The 10,630-nt window shown below is 33.9% G+C and overlaps 2 protein-coding genes across 2 annotated transcripts in view; one reads left to right on the top strand and one right to left on the bottom strand.

The window, feature by feature from the left end:
• Nucleotides 1–1,484: 1,484 nt before the first annotated feature.
• Nucleotides 1,485–7,900, top strand: LOC126970493 (syntenin-1-like). The gene is made up of 4 exons (XM_050816432.1): nucleotides 1,485–2,114; nucleotides 2,478–2,812; nucleotides 2,997–3,260; nucleotides 5,212–7,900. Exons 1-4 carry the CDS (start codon nucleotides 1,887–1,889, stop codon nucleotides 5,258–5,260), a joined length of 876 nt encoding a protein of 291 aa, XP_050672389.1. The 5' UTR covers nucleotides 1,485–1,886; the 3' UTR covers nucleotides 5,261–7,900.
• A 587-nt stretch (nucleotides 7,901–8,487) lies between these two features.
• Nucleotides 8,488–10,630, bottom strand: part of LOC126970490 (sterol O-acyltransferase 1) — a 50,971-nt gene continuing 48,828 nt past the window's right edge. The window contains exons 9-10 of the mRNA XM_050816426.1: nucleotides 10,203–10,380; nucleotides 8,488–9,276 (exon numbers count right to left, since the gene is read on the bottom strand). Of these exons, the coding sequence (XP_050672383.1) occupies nucleotides 9,104–9,276; nucleotides 10,203–10,380 (351 nt within the window). The 3' untranslated portion in view covers nucleotides 8,488–9,103. The remainder of the gene's footprint in view (nucleotides 9,277–10,202; nucleotides 10,381–10,630) is intronic.

Genomic DNA, 10,630 nt, shown 5'->3' with positions numbered 1-10,630 from the left:
TTTATACGGATGGCGCAAAAAACAATAATAATGTTTCTTTTGCAATCTACCTTCCTGAAATTAGGAAGGGTATTGGCTTTAAGATTAATAGATATGCCAGTATTTTTACTGCTGAAGCCGTCGCTATTCTTTTTGCTTTAAAGCATATTAAGAAACAAAATCAACTTAATAAGAAGTGGGTAATAGTTAGTGATAGTATGAGTGTGTTAAAAAGTTTGTCAAATAACAAAATGAGTGCTAACATCAATTACATCATTTTTGCTATAAAGGAATTGTGGTTCGAACTATGTTTAATCGATATTAAAGTGGATTTCGTTTGGGTCCCGTCCCATATAGGAGTAGCAGGAAACGAAAGCGCTGATTTTCTAGCTAGAACTATCATTAATATATCCGATCTATCCCTATATCCTGATTGCAAAGATCTAGACATTAATATACCATATACAGATATAATAAGTAATCTAAAACAGCGTATGACTCTTCTTTGGGGAAGATATTGGTACAATTGTACAGAAGTTGAAAATAAGGCTCATTCGTATACTTTGTTAGATAATCCCGTTAATAGCACACCCTGGTTTTGTAAGTTTAAAAATAACGCTCACAGAAAGTTCTATACTACAATAACACGAATGCGTATTGGTCACTATCGATTGAATTTTCATCTTCATCGCAAAAAAATTGTCTCCTCTCCTTTTTGTGACCATTGTAATAAGCAACAAGATCAGTCTCTGGATCACATCTTTTTTGATTGTTCGTCCTTTGGCATACAGCGCCTTGTGCTGATGGATGAGCTACTGGAAATATATGGTGCACCCAATATAATCCCGCTCTCAGTAATAGATCTATTAAAGGACACATCAACTTATATGTCCTTGTATAAATTTGTATGTAGTACTGTAAATACATTGTAATTTGTAGATACATACGTTTTAAATTTGTTTATAATTATGTAAATACGTTATAACTTGTACATATACAACTAGTAATAGCATAGCGCAATTCGCGAACTGAACAGATAATGTAAATAGGTAGGTATTATTCTAAAAAGTTATGCAAATTACACTGGATTTGACTTTAAGAAAAGGGGAAAATTATTAGAGACTATATTACTGGATTTGGACTTACTAAAAGGAAAATATGGAAAATATTCTTTAGAGAATTATACATTAACGGAAATGGTAAAATAACTGATGACTTTAAGACTGGATTGGATTTGATGAAAGAAACTACTATAAATATTCGCTATCGAATATACATAATTGGAAAAGGAAAATGGAAATAATGTAAGATGAAATGAGAAAACTGGATTGGACTTTTTGTAAAACAAAATAGTGAAAATAATAAATACCAAAGAAATGAAAATACTAACGACAAGGCAGTAAGGCCCCTGGCTATAGCCTGTTCGAAAGAACGAATTAATATAAAAAAAAAAAAAAATGTGTTTGACAAATGACAATCTGTACGGCATCTCTTCTAAGTCCTATTCTTTGTTCCGCAATTTGTCATAGTATTTATTCAATATTGCTTTTTTCAATTATAAATATTTATCTTAATATCGTCTTAATATCATAATAATTATATTGTGACTCATTGACCATTGTCATTACCAAAGAACATAGTCAATACTTCAACAGTCTTTCGTCACGTAAATAAATTATTAAAATTATAAACGTAAAATTGTTATATCTATAAACGCTACGGCTACAGAGTGTGACTCAGTGTCAGTGGTCTCTTAGCTAACAACTATACCTTCCTCTAAGTTCCAGACTCCAATATAGTTAAGTGCTAACAGACATACTTAAAGCAATTATTTTCCAATTCCTAAATAGGATAAGTTGGGGTATTTTGCGATTGTTCTTTTGTGTGCTCCGTATTGAGTCGTAACCATGGCCTTGTATCCTTCCCTTGAGGATATGAAAATTGACGTCATGGTACGAGCTCAAGTGGCTCAACAGCATACGATTCGAGATGCATCTGCGCAATATAATCACCCAAATGCAATTATTCCGACGGCGCCATCATATGCAGTATATCCAGCACTTGGTGATTACATGGGCTTGGAGCTATCTGAAGATGTCATAGCCCACAATATGCCGGAATACCGTGTACAAGTTGTAAGTAGTTCAATTGTTTTGCATTATTTCACACATTGTTATAGTTTCCTTATTTGTTCTACATGATTAATCCAGCCCTAATGTGCTTATTAGGTGAGGTGAAATAGCCAAAACTCTCTTGAAATATCTACAAGGGAACAAAACTAAAATACTCAATTTCTATTAAAATTAAAACAAGCTCAGATGTCATGATAGGAACTGAAAAACATGGTAGCTTGCTTACAACATAATTTTCTATAATAATATTATTAAAGTGATATTGATTTTATTTCCTTTAATTGATACAAGCAGTAAGAAGCATCTAGAATGGTTTAAAGTGAAAGATGGGCCACATAATTAACCTTAAATACACTTATATTTTAGGCACAGCCAGCACCTACAACTTATACTAATATGATAGCACCAATTTCATCTCAATCAGTGAGCCTGTCAAAAGCTACTGTCACTGGTGCAATCAGACAGGTAGTAATGTGTAAGGATAGAGATGGAAAGTGCGGTTTGAGACTACATTCAGTCAATAGTGGAGTGTTTATCTGCTATGTGGAAGCTGGTAGCCCTGCAGCACTTGCCGGGCTGAGATTTGGAGATCAAATCCTCGAAATCAATAGTGTGTCTCTTGCTGGACTAACTATGGAACAGAGTCATGCAATTTTGAAAAAGGCACCAACGAACGGTATCACAATGGCGGTCAGAGACAGGTCTGTTACTTACATTTTTAACTAAAAATAGATCTGTATTGTTATAATGTTGACCTAGATATAAACTAGTTCTTTTGTGAGTTAAACAATAATGATTTAATTATATTCAGCTGTATTATAATTTCCTTAATTACATAAGTTGTATTATAATTTCCTTAATTACATAAGTTGTGTTATATTTCAGACCCTTTGAAAGAACTATTACTCTTCATAAAGATTCACTTGGCCATGTTGGTTTTCAATTCAAGGATGGCAACATTGTTGGTCTTGTTAAAGATTCTTCTGCAGCCCGTAATGGCTTATTGACCGATCATCAACTTCTTGAAATAAATACGATAAATGTTGTGGGCATGAAGGATAAGGAGATATCAAAGGTCATTGATGAGAGCCCGTCTGTGGTTAATGTGACAGTTATTCCGCAGTATATATACAAGCATATGATAAACAAGTAAGTTACTATCATTATAATACGCTTCTCCACTATATTATTTAGATCAATAATTTCTTTTGACATTGCATCATTAGGTTATTAGCTTTACCAATATAATATGATGTGCAAAGTATATCAATATATTGCATCATTTTATAGATACTTATGAAGCAGTTGAAATAGATAAAATGTATGCAAGTTTCTATAGTACATGATATCAGTCATTTAAACATGTGGTTTTTCCTGTTACTCATACATTACTTAATTTAAGTGATTGTGTTTAATCTAATTAGTAGTCAATTATGGTTAGTGTTGACATATAATATTATATTTGAATCTATTGTTAAAATTTGTTTCCGGGACAATATGTCATGGGTACCTTCAAAAAAAGCTCGTACACCTTCCTTAAAGGCCGGTCTCTTGCAACACAAGAGTGATTCCTCTGGTGTTGCAAGAGAATGTGGGTGGTGGTGATCACTTAACACCAGGTGACCCGTATGCTTGTTTGTCCAACTATATCATTAAAAAAATGCAGTATTTGTAGGTAAATATCCGACCGACAGATGTTTAGTTTCAGTTCACAACACTTTGAGTAGAGAAATAAAATTTATCATGTTGTTGACCGAAAATATGTACTAGAATTTCTTTTTAGGAATTATTGATTACTTAGATTAAGTACTTACAGTTTAAATTTTGAGTAGGATAGTGGTTTCTTAGTTGAACCTTAGTAGGTTCGACCGTAATACATTTCTTATCTCAATTTATCATTACTAATTATTATGACGGAAGTATATAAAGAGCTGATTTAAAAGGAAATGATCGGTTGATATAGCTGTGGTTTTTTTGTGAACTGAAGAATAGGCAACAAGAGTTAGTACGGTGAGTAATAAACACCCATAGCACAACAATATTAACTACCTTGTTAGTATCTAATCTAAGTTTAAGGCAGAAATGTGTGAATGTAAGTGGGAATATGTGCCTAATAGAAGCGTAGAAAGTATGGATGATAGAAACTACAATTTAATATTATTGTGGGAGATAAATTTGTAGAGAATCTTTATGAAAGGGGAATGGCATAAAGTAAGAAGATAAGGGATGTTGATGGGGCGAGGGATATCCTTCGGTAGAAGGTCATATAAAGGAATTGACAATTTAGGGCAATAGAAAAAAATATGTTAAAGAGTACCTTCCTCAAGGCCACATTCACATATAGAATGGTCCCTTACCCGGATCTTGGCCAAAAATACTGGGGAACAGACAAATCCCAAGCGAAGTCGTATGATGACAGAAGTGAAAAGTTTATTTTGTTTTTTTTGAGGAAAGAACCAGGGCTTAGAGGGGATAAAGGGTTGGATAGAACCATAGAATTACCTTTAGAAAATTTATTAGAAATACCTTTAGTTTGTTTTGTGATTTGCCATAAAGCATTCCATGAATCAGCCAGAAAGTGTTTAGACATAGCGCGTAGATCTCGAGGAAACAGTAATTAAATTTTAATGTTCCAGACTGAATTGCGTCTTTAGCGCACGAGTCTGCAATTTCATTGCCAGTTATCCCTAGATGACTAGGTATCCAAGCTAATGCAACTTCTATTCCCATTATGTGACATCTGTACAGGGATGCCTTTGTTCTTAAATTAATTGTAAAGTTGTTTGTTTCACAGCAGACCTGTCAAACCGTGTGTCAATAAATTCTCTCATAGAAAATATGTCCATACAAAATAAATGATTGGGAACACATCAAAGTAAAAACAAAATTGTTGTTTTTATTTAAGTCCGAACACTTTCATATTTATTCACCTTTTAAACCTTCCCTGCACTTCCACAAATAATTCAAGACCAAAATTAGCCAAATCGGTCCAGCCGTTCTCGAGTTTTAGCGAGACTAACGAACAGCAATTCATTTTTATATATATAGATAGATTATGTGTAAAGTTTATTTCTAAAATAATAAAAAAAAATATTTTCAGGATGTCAACATCTCTCTTCAAAGCACTGGACCGAAACCCTGCTCTTTAAATAATCTTGTAAGTTCACACTTGTATTTTTTATTATTCCTATGTTATGAAGCACATTTAATTGTATTTTGGAACACTGTTAAGTAAATGAGATAGGATTATTGATTAAATTTAATCACTGTGATAGACTGTAATAGTTGTAACACAAAAAAATACTCTATATTATAATGTCATAAGAAACACTGTTTATGTTAAGAATTATCTTCCTTGCATTTGATAATATTTCTGCACATAGTTTTATATAATTCGTTCAAAATCAAAGCTCGATATACTTAGATAATTAATATGTAAAATTACTACAATCACTGAGTATCCTTACCAATGCTAGGTTCAGGTATATATAAATACACACTCACAACCTAATGTACAGTTATCGCGCAAGTTGAATGCAGTCTGGGCCTGGGGTAAAGAGAGGGGGAGCATCTACCCCCCGCTGTCCGCACACCTCGCCTCGCGCGCCTACAGTGTAGTGATGTACCGTAGTCGTCGCTTACCGTGTTATCGCGTTAATGCTAAAGTTGCGATCCCGTCTTTAATTTTTGTATTTTAATAATGACTGATCGAGTCCCATCATGTTGCAAAAAAACGAGTTTTATTATCGCCCAGCACGAGTAGTTGCGAAAATTGTTTTGGGCATGTGTGTTGAAGAAAGGCAGAACAAAAACTTAAGATTTCATTATTAGGTTAGGGGGCATTTAAACGACGATACAGTAATATATTAAATAAAATATCGTGTCCGTCATATTTTACGATTCGTGAAGCGTGTGAACATGGGCATTTAAAAAGCATTACTTCTATAAAAAAAAAACGAATGGTGAAAAAAAATTATTGGTCTACAAACACGAATCGTCCTCTTGTGAACGGGCTCTTAAATGATAAACTTGAAGCATTGTTTAAATTTATCGACACACTCATGATTATCGTCATCAATTATAGTTAGGTCACAGCACTATCGCATTCCTTAACTCGGCATTCAACTCGCGCGATATCTGTATTTAATTCTGCAATAGCCTGAGGATTAAATGAAATGATTGGGGTTGTTTTGTGATGTGCTAGGACTCGAAATCTTATTGTCACTGCTATTTGCACAAGATTCCATCTATCGCCATCATCATCCAACTGGCTCTGTCATTTATTCCCATTAAAAAGAAACTCATTTCCAATACTTTGCCAAAATATGCTGTATGAGGCTCGATGTAGGTACATTTTTTTTAAGCTCATGCTATTTTACAACACTAAAGATATCGCTAAATCCATCACTGGCTTTATCTCTTGGTGTTGTATAGAGGTACCGTTTTATTATGTCTTGTAATGAATTTATAATGGTGAGTGTCTAGCTTGATCCCTGCAGCCGAATTCCGCCATTGCAGTACCGGAAAGACTTCCTAATGTGTTTCAAAATAGCAATTTGTTTGTTTTCAAAAAAGGGCGTACATCTTTTCTTCCTTTTCCTCTGGTGTTGCAAAATGGGTGATCAATTACCATCAGTTGACTTGACCATAGGTACACTTGTTTATCATCTCGTCCCTAAAAAAAATGAGTTGCTGCTGCTAGCCGGCCTTTTTACGAAGTTGTCAATGTAAAATTGATATGGAAACACCACATTAGCTCTTTCTACAGTTTGAATGATGTGGAGACTGCGTTTTAATGCGGCAGGATTTGGCTTGGATTCATCATATTGTTGGCGATTGTCGCAATCTGCAGTATAACTCTCGTGCGTTGGTATAGGGATGGAACCTCGTCTCATTAACGTGTGACGTCAGCAAGCACTGGAATAGTTTGCAAATGGTACTTTTAAAAGATTAGTGATTTTTAAAGTTGTATATGCCTTGATTTGACGTCTATAAGGTGGTGACCAGTCCCTTATCTAACACGCCCTGATTATTATATCAATACCTAATAAGTAAGGTTTTAAATTGTGCCGATTTCACCACCATATTGTATGAAGCGTTAATAAAAGAAAATACTATGTTTTTAAAGTTTATTGTAATATGATTTATAGCAGAATAGTTATAATTTAACATATACTTTCCTATTAAATTTTTTTCTTTCGACTTCATATTCTCCAGCCTATTAGATTAAATTTTTAATTGTACCATTCATTTACGTTAATAACAAATGTATCCTGTAAGAAAGACTTATTACTGCGAATTATCTTTATTGCTTTAATTTTATATACAATTATTATTAATTAAGTTTATAAAAAGATGTATCTGTTATAGTGTATTCTTATGAATGAGTCCAAAAATTTTTATGAATGTAGGTGTATAGTAGGTATACGACAAATGAAAGAATATTTAGTTACCGGGACACCACGGTGGCGCAACCAGTCGCCTCTACCAACAAAATATAAACAGCTCTTTTGTTGTGCAACCAATTTGGTGGCGCGACCAGCCCAGCCCCGTCGTGACTCCGGTGTCTATACGGTGTTTAGTTTCGTAGCTTACAGACACCACGGTGGCGCAACCATGGTGTCCCGTTGCATTTTAGCCCTTAATGTTATATTGAAGAAAAGGTATCTATGCCATTGTAGTTGATTGTTAGGATATGATAGAAGATATACGTTAATTTCTTATTATTAATCAATTATACACATTTGAAATTTTGTATTCCATTATTAAATATAATTGCAATAAATAAATCATTGTTTCTTTTCAATCCTTATTGTTTCCAGTTTGGGTGTAACTTTGAGTATCTGGTATATTCACATAGTGACGCCGAAACCGACAGCACTTTACATTTTTAATCGCGTACAAAGAATATATAATAGTACAAGTAAGACTCCGCAAAATCAATGAAAGAAATAGGCACTCTTGCGGTGATACAATAAGGTGTAATTGAGATCGGACAGCGCTACTAACCTACATTTTTATTCACCTAAGAGTTGCCTCTCTTTCTATCGCGTGACTTAACTCTTTTCACGACATTAGGGTTGACTTATTTACCTAAAACTGTACCTACCCAGTATAAGGTTATGTTATAAAAAAAGCTCAGTTTTTTCTATAACATAAATAGGTATGTTATTCTTATTTTAAATCAATATTCTTTCGTTGTCAAACCTACTTTAGTTGCAGATAGTGATGTATGCGTTGGTAGACCACGATATAGTCAAACCTACTTTGTATATAAGAAATAAATAGGTTGCCATCATTAATGTTATTCATTATAATAATAATCACTACAAATTAGATTTGTTACAGCGTCTTTAGGAAGCTTAAAAAATTTAAATTAGCATCGCAAAGACCTTTAATATGCTTTAATTAATTTATGTTTCTCCATTTTTAAAATATCGGTCGGATCTGTGACGACAAAGATCGCGCGTGAGTCCCTATTGGCTTTCCTACTGTGTAGAGGCCGCCGCATGTACTTACGATTTCGATACATACACGGGAAGTGAGACAGGCATGTACCACGTTAAATTTTATAAATTATACATAATATTGTACATTATGTGTAAATATGTATAATAGAGTTCTTTAATAACAGAAACGAAAGATGAATGATATGATGAATAAGACATTGACTATTTGACGTTTGAGTGTGTCTGTTGCATCATTTTACATATTATATTGAAATTTGAAATGAAATGTAAATCGATGTACTTAAATGTAAATCTTGATATAAAAGAGTGACAATGAGTTTCTTGCAACTTCTTCTCATTAGCTCAACCCTTTACGAAGTAGCGGTAGATTCAAAAAGAAAAAATTTTTTTTTGACATTCATAAGTGTCATTTCCGTGACCTACGTGAATAAACTGATTTTGATTTGATTTGATTTGAATGTAGATTGGGGCAGTAATATAAGTAAGTACCTAATAAGAATTATTTTACTATTATTGGTCCTATTAAAAGAAGGTACTATTAGATATAACATTGAAAGGGTTTTCGAAGGTCCAGTTCGGTTTGAGCACAATTTTCGGACATGACCATGACTTTGGCACGAAGAAGCTGTCACTTTCTGACGGTGGACAGTTTTGACGTGCAAAGTATTCCATAGGGTAAAGACTCCATAGAAGACCTGAAATAGAACAAAGTATTGTATTTATTTTTAATATAATAAATAAATGGTTTTGATTATGTTATACTACACGGCCACAATATCTTTGGACATCGCTGGAACGTGACGCCCCCTCCCTTTTCACCGCCCGCGCTCGACCTGTTGCGTAAGTACGGTTTTGCAGTTTCATTACCGTTACGTCATGTCATGATATTTTCGTGTTATCATAGCTTTATTTTTAAGTTTCTATTGTTACGTGTTGACTTTTGTTATTAATAGTTCTGATGTGTCGCTGTAACAGTTCTGTCAAAAAAAGAAATATTTTTTGTACCTGACCTAGATCGTTTAATTGATTTTTCATCATTTTAAAAAAATAATCAGCATCACAACACAAATCCTTATATCAATCAATAACACAGAAAAAATGACTCGTAGTTTATTTATTAATAATAATATCCTAGTGATGCTTGTTTTGCACACCGTAACAATGCGACGATGTGAGGTCATCGACGTTAGGTCCAGAGATAATGTAACCGGGCAGTATATATTATATCTCACTGACCTCTACTATATAGCACTGGACTGGCGGCTGTCAAAGTGCTTTTGTGCCTGTTTGATATTCACCATTTTGGCGCTGTTGGCCATGTAACGAGAGTGCGGTACCAAAACTAGTGATGACAACCTCAGCAAACATCGATAGATGGTGGGAAACTATTTAAGAAAAAATTGTGTACTTCATTACGTTGATTCTTGAAGTATAAATAACACGGAAAGCGAACAAAATTAATTCAAAATGGAAAAAATCTGCATAATACGTCAAAATTAATTCTCTATGCCCTCGCGAGTGGCGCTTCAAATAGGCACAAAAAAGTTGTTGTCAAACAAATAGAACAGCCTGTCCAATGGTATTTATACAGGACAGTGATATATCTATATGAACGCCTTACCATTTCCAAAAAATAATGACAGCCAAATAAGAAAATTTAAAACGGTAGGGAATCGTCTTCCGCTTGCCGATGTTAGTGGTAGAAATAGCACTCCGACGACACCAAACTGCATCCCCAGCACTGGGTAGAAGAAGCCAAACGACAGAGCTAGGATTATTTCGTGTGCTACCGACGACACCTGGATATTTTTTTTATTTTTTAATTTTATTATTATTAATTATCTAAAATCTTAAGTAAGTACATATAAGTAAGTGGCAAATATATAATGCTAAGACAATTGGACGTAATTACAGAAAAACGTTCCAAACCACAATAATGTCGAAATTGAGTTAAAAACAAAACTGGGTCACGTAATCCATATTAACGGACTGTCAAAAAATGGCAGTAGGGATGACGATTTTTTCCAAAAGAGATCCATTCTTAAATCG

The sequence above is a fragment of the Leptidea sinapis genome, chromosome 21 (assembly GCF_905404315.1).
Source record: "Leptidea sinapis chromosome 21, ilLepSina1.1, whole genome shotgun sequence".
Taxonomy (NCBI): domain Eukaryota; kingdom Metazoa; phylum Arthropoda; class Insecta; order Lepidoptera; family Pieridae; genus Leptidea; species Leptidea sinapis.
Note: the sequence above shows the minus strand (reverse complement) of the source record. Positions and strands in the feature narration are given on the sequence as shown.

Excerpts from the sequence above, each read along its gene's own strand:
- LOC126970493 (XM_050816432.1), top strand. The coding sequence starts at position 1,887 with ATGGCCTTGTATCCTTCCCTTGAGGATATGAAAATTGACGTCATGGTA. Across the intron at positions 2,813-2,996 it reads ACAATGGCGGTCAGAGACAG|ACCCTTTGAAAGAACTATTA; the intron begins GTCTGTTACTTA and ends GTTATATTTCAG. Across the intron at positions 3,261-5,211 it reads TACAAGCATATGATAAACAA|GATGTCAACATCTCTCTTCA; the intron begins GTAAGTTACTAT and ends AAATATTTTCAG.